The following is a 19,227-nucleotide window of genomic DNA, read 5'->3' as shown; positions in this document are numbered from 1 at the left end:
CATTTAACACTAAAGAATGACTAGGATTAACACCACCATCAAATTAAAAACAAAAATAATGCATTTCAATGTACGTATTTTAACTAAAAGTAAAATAATATTCCAAATTATGTGTTATTTTTGCCCACACAACACCTCACAATTTTATTTTGACATCTATCTGACAGCTGGTTGAAGTTTCAGTACTCAGTACCGAAGTTGACAGTTTCAGAATGAGAGGTAGACGTGGCAACGTCGGTACGGATATGAGCATTTAGCTCCTCGTAGGTCTATGGTAGGGTAGGATGTTAGGTTAGGAAATAGGAAATCATTGAAATCGAGTGTAAAAGGGAATACATTATTTTATATTGTTAATTTTTATTATTTTATTTAAATATCTAACAAATAAAGCGAAATGAAACCTACGTTGCAAATTTCCCAATATCTTATTGAAGTGAGTATATAAATAGCGAAAAAAAATCTGAAACTTATCCCTTATGGTTTCAGAAACTTTCTAGGATAACTGAACCAAAATTCGCAAAATTGTATGGAGTTTTCTTCGATAACATGACTATTCTTTTGGCAGTGCAAATGGATAGTATGCTCGTAAATGATTTAGAGTATTGTCTGCCTACAGAATTTGATTTATATGGAATTGTTGAAATTAGTAATAAAAAAATAAACCAGAGTGAAATAGTGAAAAAATTGCAACAAGAAGTAGATGTTACAGATAATCCAATATTTTTATCTTGTGGCGTGGAAAACATAAATGAAATTACTGCATATATCTTAATTCATGGACAGTTACAGGAAACATCATTCAAAGTCGTTTCAGAGAAAGAAATTTATGAACACCTAATGTATGTCCGCTTAACAGGAACTCTTCCAATTACATGTAATGCAGAGAGGTCCAGTTATGATGAGGCAATTCTAGATTTGAGAAATACAGTAACTTCTGGAAAGTTGGCTTTCAATATTGTAGGATCTCCAATTTATTTGCTCGGCAATGAAACTGAAACAGGAAACTCAAATGGTGAACCTACCTTTTCTGATATTTTCAAACATTCTAATGAGATTAATGCATGTGAAAGGAAAAAAAATAATTGGTCTTCACCTTATATAATCAATATGAAAATAATGAAAAAAGTCTCAAAGGATAATACATTGAGTGGTGATAAAGAGCAGCACGCCCCAATTTGTTTTTTGACTAAAAGTAAGCTACTCTCAAATGATGATGCATTGTAAAGATCTAATATTTCATTCATTGCAGAACAAAAAAAAACTGCTTTCATTCCTGTTAAAATTGACGTATTATCTCTTATAAGCAAGCAGACAAGCTTGATAAGATTGTATGCTATTCTTGTTGAAAGCATTTTGAAAAATCTAAAAGCATACCACTTGACACTTTTGAAGAATCTAACAGAGAAAGATGCCCTTGTGGTGCCTGAATGTTATCATTTTTATCCAATAAATTGTGGACATTTCATATCTGTTTGGATGCCAACAGGAGTGGACCAAGGAAAATTTGGTGAGTCATCATGCCCTTAATTTATTACATAAGGTAGGATTATCTGATAAAATATAGGTGAATATTCCCATTTTCTGTATTGAATTGATCATAGGGTGTTAAAACAATTTGGGAATATAGCCACAAGTTTCTTTATAAATTAGCCAAAAAAATTCACCTTCTAATTCACAGTTTCCTACGAAAATACGTCAAAAATATTGAAATTAGTGGCATTCCCAGTATTAATGAAAAATGCCTTGAAAAAGCACCTTCAACTCATGAATGGGCAGTGCTCCACATTTAATTCAGTGGCATAGCATAAGATTTTCTTCAGTCTGCCACTTCAGTGATATAATAGTAACTTTTATTTTTTTAAATAAACACTTTGCTTGGGTTGCAGTCCCATATTTTTTTATGTTTCCAAATATTTATTGTGCCCTACCCCCCTATACACAACAATAATTTAATTATTCAATATTATGTAAGCGGTCTGCGTGCGATCCCTTATACCCCCTGCAGTCTCTCAGCGAATAGTTGTACTATCGTTGACTGCAGGCCACGTGGTATTGTTTGTGAGTCATGCATGTGTGTAGGATTCTACATAGTAAGCTAGGCTTGGTTTAGCCTTGGTCGGACAGGTGTCGCGTCGTGATGATAATTGAAAAGTATCCCTCATTGCGGGCCTCTTTTCTCGCTTAGGGACGCCATCCTCCGGTTGAGATGTGTCTCACTGTACTGATGAGGGACAATAATCCCGAAACCAGTCTACAGTTTGTGTACATATGTTTTAGCCTCTGTGGGAATTTCTTCGCTGATTCATGACTAGCAAGCCTTGCTAGTGCATTCTTTGAATTGTTACTGAAATTATCAATTTTCATCCAAATTATTTTCTTCAGAACCAAGCAGAAGGGCTCTACACAAACAGTTCCTCCTCCCAATGCAGAGACCATTATTCAGGAGAGAAAATCGGTATTCATTCCAGAATTCAGCACTTGAAGATGGACCTTTAGTTAACCCTCATGAAGTATTGAAAAATACTAACAACGGTAAGATGTGACTTGTCATGGATCTTTGGATGAGGATTCGATAAACGTGTAAAAATTTTCAGATGGTAAAGTAGCTCTTGTCAAAGGAAAGTATAGCTACTATCATTATAATCAGAATAACATTAATGACAGTGGTTGGGGTTGTGCCTATCGCTCCTTACAAACCCTAGCATCTTGGTTTAAATGGCAGGGTTATGTAGATAGGGAAGTTCCAACTTTTGAGGAGATTCAGAAGTGTCTTGTAGATATTGGAGATAAACCAGTCAGTTTTATTGGTTCGAGGCAATGGATTGGATCTATGGAAGTGAATTTTGTGCTGAATTCTTTATTAGGAGTGACTTGTAGGATTATAAATGTTAGTAACGGTTTAGAAATGGCTTATGAAGGTCCTCAACTCGTTAGACATTTTGAAGAGTATGGTACCCCCATCATGATAGGTAAATAATCTACTATGATCTAAAAATTGTTATTGAATTGAATTTTATTCTTCAGGAGGTGGAAATCTTGCACACACAATTTTAGGCGTTGATTATAATGAAGGCACCGGTAACATCAAGTTTTTAATATTAGATCCACATTATGTGGGACCCGAAGATTTGAATGTCATACAAACGAAAGGTTGGTGTGGATGGAAAGGACTGGAATTTTGGAGTAAAACATCATATTACAATATGTGTTTACCTTTGGTGCCTACTGGCATTTGATTCGTCAAAATATGTGATAATCTGCGGAGTATGGGTTTCTTATTACAGTTTCGTCGTAATTTTAAGTGGATAAAATATATTGTTTTTGCCTAAAAATGAATTCTTCACTTTTTTATTCGTGATACCCCGAGTTATGGAGAGAAGAGATAATGAAAACGATCGCTGTTCATAAAAGTGTCCGTAAAAATTTGGCGGTGCGGTCGCTAAAGACCTAGGACGGCCTTCGTCCGTTGCGTCGTGTTACCCGATTCTCAAATGTCAAGTTATTCTCGCATGCGGCATTCCTATGTTGTCGAACGAAAGCAATAATCGGTAGATTTTATTGGTCAATGTTGTCCCGTGTAACACTAATCTAATAGATATTTGAGAATTCTGGCCTAGGTCTATAGGTTCGCTAGAATTAAGAATGATTAGTTTGGCGGCTACATGTGGAAGGTTCGCCGTTAATTTTGTGAGTGGAGATAATACGAATAGAAAAATCACAGCCTTCTCTATAGACGGCTGTGAAGAAATTGATTGTTCTGTAATTGCTGAAAGGAGAAGAAGAGGAACTGGTACTGGCAACCCCCAAAGATTCAAAACATGAATTATTTTTGTAACGCCATACAGAAGGTGTTTTCAATGTCACGGTGCACAAGAAGCTTTTTGGGAATAAAATTAAATTCTGGGAGTATTCCGTTCAACTTTACTCGAAAAAGAAAACTTAAGTCGACAAAGGCATTTTTAGACTTGTGACATATATAGTAAAAGTACAATCATAGTCAAGATGGCTGCCGAGAGTGAAACGGGCTCACAGACTGTTGAAAATGTTGGTGTTTTCCAAAACTCAATTATTGAAAGAAGTTTTGCTTGCAGTTCCAAAAAGTGCAGGGTATTCGTATGTGCATATTGTTGAAAAGTTTTTCATAAATCATGCACAAGAAGAATGGAAAATGTGAAGCATATTGACAGTTTTTATGTGAACTGCTTTCGAAGTCAAGAATTTGTTGAAAGATTACCCAGAGTATCTGATGGCGAAATTCTATCAAATAATCCCGAAAATTTCGATAGAAAATTAACTAACTCATTACTACTATAGATAATCAACATTTGAACAGACAACAGATTTGCAGAAAAAACTTACAAATAAACAAAGGTAAGGCAGGAGATCTCGCACATTGTGATAGACACAAATAATCAGGAAGATGTAACGGAAGATCTCACGAAGGCGAAAATGATAAATGAAATTTTCTCAAAGAATGCAGATCTTGATGTAAATAAGACGTACCCAACCAAGAAGCTCGGACAGGCTTGAAGACTGAAAAGCAATGAAACAATTACTGTCGAACAGGAAAATGAAGGCTCATTAACTAATTCAAATGTCGAACAACAATGAGGTCCAACGACGTTTCCTCGGGTACTCCAGCACCAGCTATTCTTTCGAGGGAAAATAGCAAACCTACCCTTCAAGCTTCGAGTCTAAGACAGGGTTTCGCGGTGTCCGGTGTGCTAGCGACAACCAGTGAAAGTCAAAATCAACGTAGACAAATTTTATTCGTCGACTCGTAAAAACAAACACAAAAGGAACTATTACAAAATCCTTCAAATGAAAAGCGCAATACAAAGGGTTGAATAGAAACAGTCTACTTTATACACTTGAAAAGGTTTTCCTCGGAATGAAATACAAGCAACAATATTAGGTAGTGAATTCACGGAGTGAAAAAAAGGGTGGGGGGATCTAATCTCAAACGAGATACGGGGTTAACGGACTACGGACTCGTTCGCCAGCCTGAACACAAGACAGATCTCCGACTGATGTCGGAACTCAGCAAGGTTAGGGTTTGAGCAAGACGGCGTAGACATACGACGGTTCGCCCCTAGGTGCTTTCTGTTCCCCCCGAATTTTCATATCAGCGACATTCGTACTAACAGTGAGGGTGGATACTGGGAAATTAGGAAAAAAGAGGAAAGGCAGTTCACCCCTTAGTGCCTGCACCCCCTGGGTTTCCACACCAGCAGGGTATCATACTAATGGTAGGGGTAGAACTAAAAGTGTGGCACAAGATGGGTGAGGGTGGCGGCTGAGGTTCCAAGAGAATAATACTCAGTGTTGTCTTACACCTTGGAGTGTAAGGGGAAAGGATGCGTTTCATAGCCTTTCCTCTCAAATGCCAACCTCACATACTCGCGGTGCACCCTGTTATTACGAACGAGGCTCTGGCGACCGAGCATGAGCGGTATAACTCTGTTTCCATATACCTAGCCTAAGCATTGGCTTGAGCAGGAAATGGCTCTCTGCGTTGCCTTAAGTTACGTCTGAGACCTTGTCGTCTCAGCATACAGTGCCACGAGATAATCTAGTCGAAACCGCAACCAAAGTTGCACTGATAGCGTTACCAGTGCAGCTTTAAAACACCTTCTAATGCAGCTCCTACAAAAAAAAGTATCAGTCGAACAGGACAAAATTTGTATCCGGAGGTAAAATACCCTCCCATTCGGATCTCTGGGGGAGGGTGCCTGAGCGAGTGAATCATCGTACAACAACCAATGAGAAGCACGTAGATTTTGCAGCATGCAACGTAAGAAACTTGTTAGACAACCCCAAGGCCGACCGACCAAAGAGGCGTACTGCCCTAATCAATAAGGAACTGCAATGAAGTAGATGTCAAGACATAGAACTGTGGCCAGGAATAATAGGGAAACACGGCACAGACTGCATAAATTCGGAGAAAGTCTGCTGGCTCTTTGTGAAAAACACAATCTATGTATAAAGAACAACTATTTTATTACGACATCCAATTCAAGGGGAACCTGGCGCTACCTGCGCACAGGGCATTGGCGTACTCTCGACTATGTGGTCGTCAGAATAAAAGATCTCAAAGAGGTGTTGGTCACTAAACCTAGAGCAGATCTGGAGTGCTGGACTGATCTTGACTGGTAATCTCGAGAATGAAGATCTCAATGCTCCCAAAATACCAACGCAAGCCAAAGTTACTAAGAGAGCGCCTTCAAATCTCCAAACTTCAAAACTCTTCTACAAAGGAAATATTCACAGCTGCCGTCAAAGATAGCCTAACACCACCGGATTATAATGACGACATTGAGAGCGAACATCGGCTCTGCTTCAAATAATCTCTTACAAATACAGCGAAAGAAATACAGGGCACATAACGTTGCCGAAAATCCTCAGACTGGTTCGCCGACAGCAAAACTCATATCGAACCCCTTTTGGAAGCAAAACACAAAGCGATGAAAGCAGCAATTAAGAAGCCTGGCGATGTTGCAGCCCAAAAAAGCCTTATAAACATAAAACGCGAGGTCCGTCAAGAAATAAGAAAAATCAAATATAGCTGGTGGTAAGAAAAAGCTAGGGACGTATCGGTTGGCCCCTCGACTATTTTGGATGAATGTGTGGCAACAGCGGCTGATGTCGACGACAGCGCCGGTTCATCGGACGTATCGGTTTGCTCCTCCACTATTCGGGATGGATGTGTGGCGCCAGCGGAGGACATTGACGAAAGCGCCGGTTCATCGGACGTATCGGTTGGCTCCTCCACTATTCGGGATGGATGTGTGGCGCCAGCGGCAGACATTGACAAAAGCGCCGGTTCATTGGACGTATCAGTTGGCTCCTCCACTATTCGGGATGGATGTGTGGCGCCAGCGGCGGACATTGACAAAAGCGCCGGTTCATTGGACGTATCAGTTGGCTCCTCCACTATTCGGGATGGATGTGTGGCACCAGCGGCGGACATTGACGAAAGCCCGGTTCATCGGACGTATCGGTTGGCTCCTCCACTATTCTTGATGGATGTGTGGCGCCAGCGGCGGACCTTGTCAAAAGCGCCGGTTCATCGGACGTATCGGTTGGCTCCTCCACTATTCGGGATGGATGTGTGGCGCCAGCAGAGGACATTGACGAAAGCGCCGGTTCATCGGACGTATCGGTTGGCTCCTCCACTATTCGGGATGGATGTGTGGCGCCAGCGGCGGACATTGACGAAAGCCCGGTTCATTGGACGTATCAGTTGGTTCCTCCACTATTCGGGATGGATGTGTGGCGCCAGCGGCGGACATTGACAAAAGCGCCGTTTCATCGGACGTATCGGTTGGCTCCTCCACCTTTCGGGATGGATGTGTGGCGCCAGCGGCGGACATTGACGAACTCGCCGGTTCATCGGTCGTATCGGTTGGCACCTCCTCTATTCGGGATGCATGTGTGGCGCCAGCGGCGGACATTGAAGAAAGCCCGGTTCATCGGACGTATCGGTTGGCTCCTCGACCATTCTGGATAGATGTGTGACGCAAGCGGCGATAATTGACGAAAGTGCCGGTTCATCGGACGTATCGGTTGGCTTCTCCACTATTCGGGATGGATGTGCGTCGCCAGCGGCGGACATTGACGAACTCGCCGGTTTATCGGACGTATCGGTTGGCATCACCACTATTCGGGATGAATGCGTGTGGCGCCAGCGGCGGACATTGACGAAAGCACCGGTTCATCGGACGTATTGGTTGGCTCCTCCACTATTCGGGATGGATGTGTGGCGCCAGCGGCGGACATTGACGAACTCGCCGGTTCATCGGTCGTATCGGTTGGCACCTCCACTATTCGGGATGCATGTGTGGCGCCAGCGGCGGACATTGAAGAAAGCCCGGTTCATCGGACGTATCGGTTGGCTCCTCGACCATTCTGGATAGATGTGTGACGCAAGCGGCGATAATTGACGAAAGTGCCGGTTCATCGGACGTATCGGTTGGCTCCTCCACTATTCGGGATGGATGTGTGTCGCCAGCGGCGGACATTGACGAACTCGCCGGTTTATCGGACGTATCGGTTGGCATCACCACTATTCGGGATGAATGCGTGTGGCGCCAGCGGCGGACATTGACGAAAGCACCGGTTCATCGGACGTATCGGTTGGCTCCTCCACCTTTCGGGATGGATGTGTGTCGCCAGCGGCGGACATTGACGAAAGCCCGGTTCATCGGACGTATCGGTTGGCTCCTAAACTATTCGGGATGTATGTGTGACGCAAGCTTCGATAAATTGACGAAAGCGCCTGTTCATCGGACCTATCGATTGGCTCCTCCACTATTCGGGATGGATGTGTGGCGCCAGCGGCGGACATTGAAGAAAGCCCGGTTCATCGGACGTATCGGTGTGCTCCTCGACTATTCTGGATGTATGTGTGACGCAAGCTTCGATAATTGACGAAAGCGCCTGTTCATCGGACCTATCGATTGGCTCCTCCACTATTCGGGATGGATGTGTGGCGCCAGCGGCGGACATTGAAGAAAGCCCGGTTCATCGGACGTATCGGTTGGCTCCTCGACCATTCTGGATGGATGTGTGACGCAAGCGGCGATAATTGACGAAAGCGCCGGTTCATCGGACGTATCGGTTGGCTCCTCCACTATTCAGGATGGATGTGTGGCGCCAGCGGCGGACATTGACGAAAGCGCCGGTTCATCGGACGTATCGGTTGGCTCCTCCAATATGCGGGATTGATGTGTGGCGCCAGCGGCGGACAATGACGAAAGAGCCGGTTCATCGGACGTATCGGTTGGCTCCTCCACTATTCGGGATGAATGTGTGGCGCCAGCGGCGGACATTGATGAAAGCGCCGGTTCATCGGACGTATAGGTTGGCTCCTCGACTATTCTGGATGTATGTGTGACGCAAGCTTCGATAATTGACGAAAGCGCCTGTTCATCGGACCTATCGATTGGCTCCTCCACTATTCGGGATGGATGTGTGGCGCCAGCGGCGGAAATTGAAGAAAGCACGGTTCATCGGACGTATCGGTTGGCTCCTCGACCATTCTTGATAGATGTGTGACGCAAGCGGCGATAGTTGACGAAAGTGCCGGTTCATCGGACGTATCGGTTGGCTCCTCCACTATTCGGGATGCATGTGTGGCGCCAGCGGCGGACATTGACGAAAGCACTGGTTCATCGGACGTATAGGTTGGGCTCCTCCACCATTCGGGATGGATGTGTGGCGCCAGCGGCGGACATTGACGAAAGCGCCTGTTCATCGGACCTATCGATTGGCTCCTCCACTAATCGGGATGGATTTGTGGCGCCGGTTCATCGGACGTATCGGTTGGCTCCTCCAATATTCGGGGTGGATGTGTGGCGCCAGCGGCGGACATTGACGAAAGCCCGGTTCATCGGACGTATCGGTTGTCTCCTCCACTATTCGGGATAGATGTGTGGGGCCAGCGGCGGACATTGATGAAAGCGCTGGTTCATCGGACGTATCGGTTGGTTCCTCCACTATTCGGGATGGATGTGTGGCGCCAGCGGCGGACATTGACAAAACCGCCAAACCGCCGTTTCATCGGACGTATCGGTTGGCTCCTCCACCTTTCGGGATGGATGAGTGGCGCCAACGGCGGACATTGACGATAACCCGGTTCATCGGACGTATCGGTTGGCTCCTTCACTATTCGGGATGGATGTATGGCGCCAGCGGCGGACATTGACGAAAGCCCGGTTCATCGGACCTATCGATTGGCCTCTCAACTATTCGGGATGAGGGTGTGGCGCCAGCGGCGGACATTGATGGAAGCGCCGGTTCATCGGACGGATCGATTGGCTCCTCCAATATTCGGGGTGGATGTGTGGCGCCAGCGGCGGACATTGACGAAAGCCCGGTTCATCGGACTAATCGGTTGGCTCCTCCACTATTCGGGATGGATGTGAGGCGCCAGCGGCGGACATTGACAAAAGCGTCGGTTCATCGGACGTATCGGTTGGCTCCTCCACTATTTGGGAGGAGTGTGTGGCACCATCGGCGGACATTGACGGAAGCGCCGGTTCATCGGACGTATCGGTTGGCTCCTCGACTATTCTGGATGTATGTTATGTGTGACGCAAGCGGCGATAATTGACGAAAGCGCCTGTTCATCGGACCTATCGATTGGCTCCTCTACCATTTGGGAAGGGTGTGTGGCACCAGCGGCGGACATTGAGGGAAGCGCCGGTTCATCGGACGTATCGGTTGGCTCCTCGACTATTCTGGATGTATGTTATGTGTGACGCAAGCGGCGATAATTGACGAAAGCGCCTGTTCATCGGACCTATCGATTGGCTCCTCCACTATTCGGAATGGATGTGTGGCGCCAGCTTCGGACATTGACGAAAGCCCGGTTCATCGGTCGTATCGGTTGCCTCCTCGACTATTCTGGATAGATTTGTGACGCAAGCGGCGATAATTGACGAAAGTGCCTATTCATCGGACCTATCGATTGGCTCCTCCACTATTTGGGAGGGGTGTGTGGCACCAGCGGCCGACATTGACGAAAGCCCGGTTCATCGGTCGTATCGGTTGCCTCCTCGACTATTCTGGATGTATGTGTGACGGAAGCGGCGATAATTGACGAAAGCGCCTGTTCATCGGACCTATCGATTGGTTCCTCCTCTATTCGGGATGGATGTGTGGCACCAGCGGCGGACATTGACGAAAGTCTGGCTCATCGGACGTATCGGTTGGCTCCTGCACTATTCGGGATGGATGTGTGGTGCCAGCGGCGGACATTGACGAAAGCCCGGTTCATCAGACGTATCGGTTGGCTCCTCCACTATTCGGGATGGATGTGTGGCGCCAGCGCGAATCAAGATTCTTTTTTATGTAAACTGATAGTCTGTAGAATTGAATTAGAAATTTACTTTTCAGAAGTCTCAGAAACTTGTCCTTGTGGTCGCGATTCAAAATTCATCTTAAATGAATTTTATTAATCAATAACTATGTTAAAAATATTAATAATGAAAATCATTTCTGAGCAACCCGAAAAGAAACGGAAAAATTGGAATAATTAGAATAGAATCAAAGAATAACTCTTTAGTTACTCTTAGATAGAATTGCGGACCGTCTTTAAATAAAAGCATAAAATTGGAAACTTCGATATGAAGGACAATGTCAAAATTTTCATTCGTTAGTTTTATTTCTGTTATCGTTGAGAATTATTTTATATTTGAAAATCTTTTATAGATAATACATATTATATTATTATATTAAGAATAATGTTATGTTTGAGTATACTTTCTTAATTAGAAGTAGTTTATTGAGATTATTATGAAAGATATGCAACTGAATTTGTTCGACCGAATAGGCCGATTCATTTATGCAATAAATTCACATTCTTATTAGGAGTGTATTTCGAGGATGTATTGATATATTTATCCTAGACCGGTTGTCTTGGTTTCCACAAACATTGCACAGTTTATGTTGTTGTTTTCTATATATTGGCGTATCAATGCTTTTTTGTTATTGATACTGTTTATATTACAATAGACTGCTTTAATCATCAATAGCTTAATGGAGATTGACGAAAGCCCGGTTCATCGGACGTATCGGTTGGCTCCTCCACTATTCTTGATGGATGTGTGGCGCCAGCGGCGGACCTTGTCAAAAGCGCCGGTTCATCGGACGTATCGGTTGGCTCCTCCACTATTCGGGATGGATGTGTGGCGCCAGCAGAGGACATTGACGAAAGCGCCGGTTCATCGGACGTATCGGTTGGCTCCTCCACTATTCGGGATGGATGTGTGGCGCCAGCGGCGGACATTGACGAAAGCCCGGTTCATTGGACGTATCAGTTGGTTCCTCCACTATTCGGGATGGATGTGTGGCGCCAGCGGCGGACATTGACAAAAGCGCCGTTTCATCGGACGTATCGGTTGGCTCCTCCACCTTTCGGGATGGATGTGTGGCGCCAGCGGCGGACATTGACGAACTCGCCGGTTCATCGGTCGTATCGGTTGGCACCTCCTCTATTCGGGATGCATGTGTGGCGCCAGCGGCGGACATTGAAGAAAGCCCGGTTCATCGGACGTATCGGTTGGCTCCTCGACCATTCTGGATAGATGTGTGACGCAAGCGGCGATAATTGACGAAAGTGCCGGTTCATCGGACGTATCGGTTGGCTTCTCCACTATTCGGGATGGATGTGCGTCGCCAGCGGCGGACATTGACGAACTCGCCGGTTTATCGGACGTATCGGTTGGCATCACCACTATTCGGGATGAATGCGTGTGGCGCCAGCGGCGGACATTGACGAAAGCACCGGTTCATCGGACGTATTGGTTGGCTCCTCCACTATTCGGGATGGATGTGTGGCGCCAGCGGCGGACATTGACGAACTCGCCGGTTCATCGGTCGTATCGGTTGGCACCTCCACTATTCGGGATGCATGTGTGGCGCCAGCGGCGGACATTGAAGAAAGCCCGGTTCATCGGACGTATCGGTTGGCTCCTCGACCATTCTGGATAGATGTGTGACGCAAGCGGCGATAATTGACGAAAGTGCCGGTTCATCGGACGTATCGGTTGGCTCCTCCACTATTCGGGATGGATGTGTGTCGCCAGCGGCGGACATTGACGAACTCGCCGGTTTATCGGACGTATCGGTTGGCATCACCACTATTCGGGATGAATGCGTGTGGCGCCAGCGGCGGACATTGACGAAAGCACCGGTTCATCGGACGTATCGGTTGGCTCCTCCACCTTTCGGGATGGATGTGTGTCGCCAGCGGCGGACATTGACGAAAGCCCGGTTCATCGGACGTATCGGTTGGCTCCTAAACTATTCGGGATGTATGTGTGACGCAAGCTTCGATAAATTGACGAAAGCGCCTGTTCATCGGACCTATCGATTGGCTCCTCCACTATTCGGGATGGATGTGTGGCGCCAGCGGCGGACATTGAAGAAAGCCCGGTTCATCGGACGTATCGGTGTGCTCCTCGACTATTCTGGATGTATGTGTGACGCAAGCTTCGATAATTGACGAAAGCGCCTGTTCATCGGACCTATCGATTGGCTCCTCCACTATTCGGGATGGATGTGTGGCGCCAGCGGCGGACATTGAAGAAAGCCCGGTTCATCGGACGTATCGGTTGGCTCCTCGACCATTCTGGATGGATGTGTGACGCAAGCGGCGATAATTGACGAAAGCGCCGGTTCATCGGACGTATCGGTTGGCTCCTCCACTATTCAGGATGGATGTGTGGCGCCAGCGGCGGACATTGACGAAAGCGCCGGTTCATCGGACGTATCGGTTGGCTCCTCCAATATGCGGGATTGATGTGTGGCGCCAGCGGCGGACAATGACGAAAGAGCCGGTTCATCGGACGTATCGGTTGGCTCCTCCACTATTCGGGATGAATGTGTGGCGCCAGCGGCGGACATTGATGAAAGCGCCGGTTCATCGGACGTATAGGTTGGCTCCTCGACTATTCTGGATGTATGTGTGACGCAAGCTTCGATAATTGACGAAAGCGCCTGTTCATCGGACCTATCGATTGGCTCCTCCACTATTCGGGATGGATGTGTGGCGCCAGCGGCGGAAATTGAAGAAAGCACGGTTCATCGGACGTATCGGTTGGCTCCTCGACCATTCTTGATAGATGTGTGACGCAAGCGGCGATAGTTGACGAAAGTGCCGGTTCATCGGACGTATCGGTTGGCTCCTCCACTATTCGGGATGCATGTGTGGCGCCAGCGGCGGACATTGACGAAAGCACTGGTTCATCGGACGTATAGGTTGGGCTCCTCCACCATTCGGGATGGATGTGTGGCGCCAGCGGCGGACATTGACGAAAGCGCCTGTTCATCGGACCTATCGATTGGCTCCTCCACTAATCGGGATGGATTTGTGGCGCCGGTTCATCGGACGTATCGGTTGGCTCCTCCAATATTCGGGGTGGATGTGTGGCGCCAGCGGCGGACATTGACGAAAGCCCGGTTCATCGGACGTATCGGTTGTCTCCTCCACTATTCGGGATAGATGTGTGGGGCCAGCGGCGGACATTGATGAAAGCGCTGGTTCATCGGACGTATCGGTTGGTTCCTCCACTATTCGGGATGGATGTGTGGCGCCAGCGGCGGACATTGACAAAACCGCCAAACCGCCGTTTCATCGGACGTATCGGTTGGCTCCTCCACCTTTCGGGATGGATGAGTGGCGCCAACGGCGGACATTGACGATAACCCGGTTCATCGGACGTATCGGTTGGCTCCTTCACTATTCGGGATGGATGTATGGCGCCAGCGGCGGACATTGACGAAAGCCCGGTTCATCGGACCTATCGATTGGCCTCTCAACTATTCGGGATGAGGGTGTGGCGCCAGCGGCGGACATTGATGGAAGCGCCGGTTCATCGGACGGATCGATTGGCTCCTCCAATATTCGGGGTGGATGTGTGGCGCCAGCGGCGGACATTGACGAAAGCCCGGTTCATCGGACTAATCGGTTGGCTCCTCCACTATTCGGGATGGATGTGAGGCGCCAGCGGCGGACATTGACAAAAGCGTCGGTTCATCGGACGTATCGGTTGGCTCCTCCACTATTTGGGAGGAGTGTGTGGCACCATCGGCGGACATTGACGGAAGCGCCGGTTCATCGGACGTATCGGTTGGCTCCTCGACTATTCTGGATGTATGTTATGTGTGACGCAAGCGGCGATAATTGACGAAAGCGCCTGTTCATCGGACCTATCGATTGGCTCCTCTACCATTTGGGAAGGGTGTGTGGCACCAGCGGCGGACATTGAGGGAAGCGCCGGTTCATCGGACGTATCGGTTGGCTCCTCGACTATTCTGGATGTATGTTATGTGTGACGCAAGCGGCGATAATTGACGAAAGCGCCTGTTCATCGGACCTATCGATTGGCTCCTCCACTATTCGGAATGGATGTGTGGCGCCAGCTTCGGACATTGACGAAAGCCCGGTTCATCGGTCGTATCGGTTGCCTCCTCGACTATTCTGGATAGATTTGTGACGCAAGCGGCGATAATTGACGAAAGTGCCTATTCATCGGACCTATCGATTGGCTCCTCCACTATTTGGGAGGGGTGTGTGGCACCAGCGGCCGACATTGACGAAAGCCCGGTTCATCGGTCGTATCGGTTGCCTCCTCGACTATTCTGGATGTATGTGTGACGGAAGCGGCGATAATTGACGAAAGCGCCTGTTCATCGGACCTATCGATTGGTTCCTCCTCTATTCGGGATGGATGTGTGGCACCAGCGGCGGACATTGACGAAAGTCTGGCTCATCGGACGTATCGGTTGGCTCCTGCACTATTCGGGATGGATGTGTGGTGCCAGCGGCGGACATTGACGAAAGCCCGGTTCATCAGACGTATCGGTTGGCTCCTCCACTATTCGGGATGGATGTGTGGCGCCAGCGCGAATCAAGATTCTTTTTTATGTAAACTGATAGTCTGTAGAATTGAATTAGAAATTTACTTTTCAGAAGTCTCAGAAACTTGTCCTTGTGGTCGCGATTCAAAATTCATCTTAAATGAATTTTATTAATCAATAACTATGTTAAAAATATTAATAATGAAAATCATTTCTGAGCAACCCGAAAAGAAACGGAAAAATTGGAATAATTAGAATAGAATCAAAGAATAACTCTTTAGTTACTCTTAGATAGAATTGCGGACCGTCTTTAAATAAAAGCATAAAATTGGAAACTTCGATATGAAGGACAATGTCAAAATTTTCATTCGTTAGTTTTATTTCTGTTATCGTTGAGAATTATTTTATATTTGAAAATCTTTTATAGATAATACATATTATATTATTATATTAAGAATAATGTTATGTTTGAGTATACTTTCTTAATTAGAAGTAGTTTATTGAGATTATTATGAAAGATATGCAACTGAATTTGTTCGACCGAATAGGCCGATTCATTTATGCAATAAATTCACATTCTTATTAGGAGTGTATTTCGAGGATGTATTGATATATTTATCCTAGACCGGTTGTCTTGGTTTCCACAAACATTGCACAGTTTATGTTGTTGTTTTCTATATATTGGCGTATCAATGCTTTTTTGTTATTGATACTGTTTATATTACAATAGACTGCTTTAATCATCAATAGCTTAATGGAGTTGTACCCCTTCTGAGGGCTCAGTGTCAATTGATCTGGACTCTTTATTCATGTCGAACATTAGCACATAAAGACGGTTCCCCACAAAGGTTGGGATGGTATTCATTCTATATGTTTTCATGAATCGCCTCTGCAGTTTCTGAATAAGTGTTTGTCTATCATAGTTCTTACAGGTTTGTTAATTTTTGTATATATGTTTCAATTATGTAATCGTGTATTGTGATGCTTTTGTGGATTCTACTCGTTTCAGTTTTGTCTTTGTCCATTTCTGAGCTTTTCTTGTTGATTGATCTTATTTTCACGTTAGATATCATATCTATGGACGATGACTTATGACTTGCAAAATCCTTGCCTTGTTGTTGTTATTATATCTGTGTTGTCGGGGAGTATTTTTATCTAGGCGTTCGCAATTTGTATTCTAGTTGTGTTGGGCAGTGTATTCATATGAAATAAATTGTTGAATGTTTTGTGCCTTGTATTTGGTCTCGTAGATGTTTCATTTTCTCTTGTATCCTTGTCAGTGTTCATGTTTCGAGTTTGCGTGTTTTGTTTATGTTTTTTCTGTTTGTTGTGTATGTGGGAGATGCGTACCTACGCACCCATGTGCCATCTTCGGAATTCCCATCGGGTGTTTTTTTATAACCTATGCGATAAACAGTCGCTGGTGTCGCCAATGCTGAGTCAGATGCAGATGGAGTTGTTTTTTTTAAGGCTACGCAATGTTGGAGAGTAAGGATTCCTGGTTTTTCTCCTTTTATGGCGTACCTTCCTACATGTACCATTGTCGTCTATCTCCATTTCCGTGTACACGCCGTTACTTGTTGAATCCATGGTGACACTTCATTGATAATATCAATATCTAATATATAAAATTCTCGTGTCATAGTTTTCGTTACCGTACTCCTCCGAAACGGCTTGACCGATTTTGATGAAATTTTTTGTGCTTATCCGGTATCTATGAGAATCGGCCAATACATATACAATACATACAAAAATACATACAATCCTCAATTTTCACCCTTCTACGATCAACCCTTATTTTTTAATAGCCATTTTAGTAATTTAATCATTAGGAAATTATTTATATGGCAAAACAACGTTTGCCGGGTCAGCTATCTATGAGAATCGGCCAACATCTATTTTTCATCCCCCTAAATGTTAGGGCTAGTCCACCCCTAAATTTTTTTTTGTATTTTTTAGACAAAATTTTTAATTTCTATTTTTTTATGATACAACATACAAAAATACATACAATCCTCAATTTTCACCCTTCTACGATCAACCCTTATTTTTTAATAGCCATTTTAGTAATTTAATCATTAGGAAATTATTTATATGGCAAAACAACGTTTGCCGGGTCAGCTATCTATGAGAATCGGCCAACATCTATTTTTCATCCCCCTAAATGTTAGGGGTAGTCCACCCCTAAATTTTTTTTTTATTTTTTAGACAAAATTTTTAATTTCTATTTTTTTATGATACAACATGGAAATTATTTATATGGCAGAACAACGTTTGCCGGGTCAGCTAGTATTATATATAAATAACCAATTCTGTAGAGCGTCGCAAGAACAACCGTCCGCGGCAGATGCTACACGTTGGATGTATGTATTATAATATTTTAAAATAAATATTGAATTTTAAGGATACTCATTGCGTGCCGTAGGTTGCCACCCCTGCCCTAGACCATTCAAGCATGTTAGGAAGTTGTCAATTTTGCATTGAAATATTGACCCAAATCAAGGGATTATCAAGAGAAGTGAATTTAAGAATACTGAATGTGTTAGTTACTTCGTAATGGAAAAGTTAAATAAGGAAGAACAACAATAATATAAAAATATAAAATTTATTCAATTCAATAAATAGGAAATAAATATGAAAACAAATTATCGAGGGTATAAGCATATACACAAGACCTTATTCCATTGCATAAATAAATATAATATGGACGCCTGAGCGAAAACACCTTTATACGACAGTTACACTTTAATTAAAGTACACATTAATCACAGATATTCCATCAGAGAAAACGGTGGAATGACGCTCAGCTGAGCGATTCTTCGAACTTAGAAGCAACAGAATATTTTTTAGCTTCATTCATCCATCAGTAAGCAGTAATGGTTAGATTGTTTTCAATGAGTACACCACTTTAAAAATTTCTTATTGGAAAAAGTGATCAAAGGGCCCGATTTTAACTCATGTGCGGAAAGTGTTGCACGGGTCTGTCTTTGACCCGAACGACTCGAAGATTACTTCGGGCAAGCATTAAAGGACGGGAAAGACACTCCACATGTGTTGGTTTCATTATTTTTTCTACGACCAAAGGTTTGTTCCGATATTCCTGAATCGTACCTAGTGCACAATGAAATTAGTCTCGGATTCTACTACAATTCACTGGCAATGTCTCGCGCCAATCAAGAAACTCTCTTAGAAGCTAATATTTACTGTTGCTGCTGATGCCGAAGTGGTTATACAGTTACAGTATTCTTTGCTATCAGTAAGTAATTTGATTCAACAAATAGCTCCTCGGCTATTTGCGGTCATCTATTGATAGATTGATAAATACACACTCCTGAAACTTAAATGTGAGAACGGAACTGGAGAAAAAAGGTCGTAAAAAAATAGTGTTTCCAACTCATGCGCAAAGTGTCTTACTCGCACTAGGAAACTTTCCGTACTTGTTCGGCAAATAATAATTTCACAGAAATATTTTTATCGATTGTCATTCCATAACTCGATTTTGACACTTAGAACATAGATACATTGAATGGACATTCGGTGCTACGAATGAATTTTTGTAGTACACATATTCGATGTTTCCCTGTCTAGCTCGACACTAATAATGATGCCTACAGATTACTCTGAAGTGACGTGGGACCACGACATGACTCAAAAATCGAACATACGATTTTGGGAGGGAGCGTTAAAATTGTTCTGACGTGACGTGGGAATGTACGTCAATTTCAACGCTTCCGCATAAAATCCTATGCTAGATTTTTGAATCATGCGCATTATGACATGGTCCCACGTCACGTCAGAGTAATCTGTAGTCACCTTAAGGAAGTGGCGTTATATTGAAAAATTTAAGATACTTCTTATCTA

The 19,227-nt window shown here is 44.7% G+C and overlaps 2 protein-coding genes across 2 annotated transcripts; one reads left to right on the top strand and one right to left on the bottom strand.

Annotated features, from left to right (window-relative positions):
* Positions 1-270: 270 nt before the first annotated feature.
* LOC123309485 (ufm1-specific protease 2-like) lies at positions 271-3,344 on the top strand. The gene is made up of 6 exons (XM_044892635.1): positions 271-433; positions 487-1,192; positions 1,250-1,507; positions 2,383-2,532; positions 2,595-2,969; positions 3,025-3,344. Exons 1-6 carry the CDS (start codon positions 395-397, stop codon positions 3,234-3,236), a joined length of 1,740 nt encoding a protein of 579 aa, XP_044748570.1. The 5' UTR covers positions 271-394; the 3' UTR covers positions 3,237-3,344.
* A 9,374-nt stretch (positions 3,345-12,718) lies between these two features.
* On the bottom strand, positions 12,719-14,113 carry LOC123309710. Its single transcript, XM_044892936.1, has 3 exons — positions 14,072-14,113; positions 13,828-13,854; positions 12,719-13,503 (listed from the first exon to the last, which is right to left on the bottom strand). The coding sequence occupies exons 1-3, from the start codon at positions 14,111-14,113 to the stop codon at positions 13,216-13,218; spliced, it is 357 nt and encodes a 118-aa protein (XP_044748871.1). The 3' UTR covers positions 12,719-13,215.
* Positions 14,114-19,227: the final 5,114 nt, after the last annotated feature.

Source organism: Coccinella septempunctata, chromosome 3, assembly GCF_907165205.1.
Source record: "Coccinella septempunctata chromosome 3, icCocSept1.1, whole genome shotgun sequence".
NCBI lineage: Eukaryota > Metazoa > Arthropoda > Insecta > Coleoptera > Coccinellidae > Coccinella > Coccinella septempunctata.
The sequence above is the reverse complement of the archived record's forward strand: the minus strand, read 5'-3'. Positions and strand labels throughout refer to the sequence as shown.

Bases quoted from the DNA above. Each gene is read 5' to 3' on its own strand.
- LOC123309485 (XM_044892635.1), top strand. From the start codon at position 395: ATGAAACCTACGTTGCAAATTTCCCAATATCTTATTGAA. The intron at 1,193-1,249 runs GTAAGCTACTCT...CATTCATTGCAG, and splicing joins AATTTGTTTTTTGACTAAAA to AACAAAAAAAAACTGCTTTC. The intron at 2,970-3,024 runs GTAAATAATCTA...TTTATTCTTCAG, and splicing joins TGGTACCCCCATCATGATAG to GAGGTGGAAATCTTGCACAC.
- LOC123309710 (XM_044892936.1), bottom strand. From the start codon at position 14,113: ATGTCCGCCGCTGGCGCCACACATCCATCCCGAATAGTGGAG. The intron at 13,855-14,071 runs GAACCAACCGAT...CGATTAGTGGAG, and splicing joins ATCCATCCCGAATAGTGGAG to GAGCCAATCGATAGGTCCGA. The intron at 13,504-13,827 runs GCGCTTTCGTCA...TCCGATGAACAG, and splicing joins TCGATAGGTCCGATGAACAG to GCGCTTTCGTCAATTATCGA.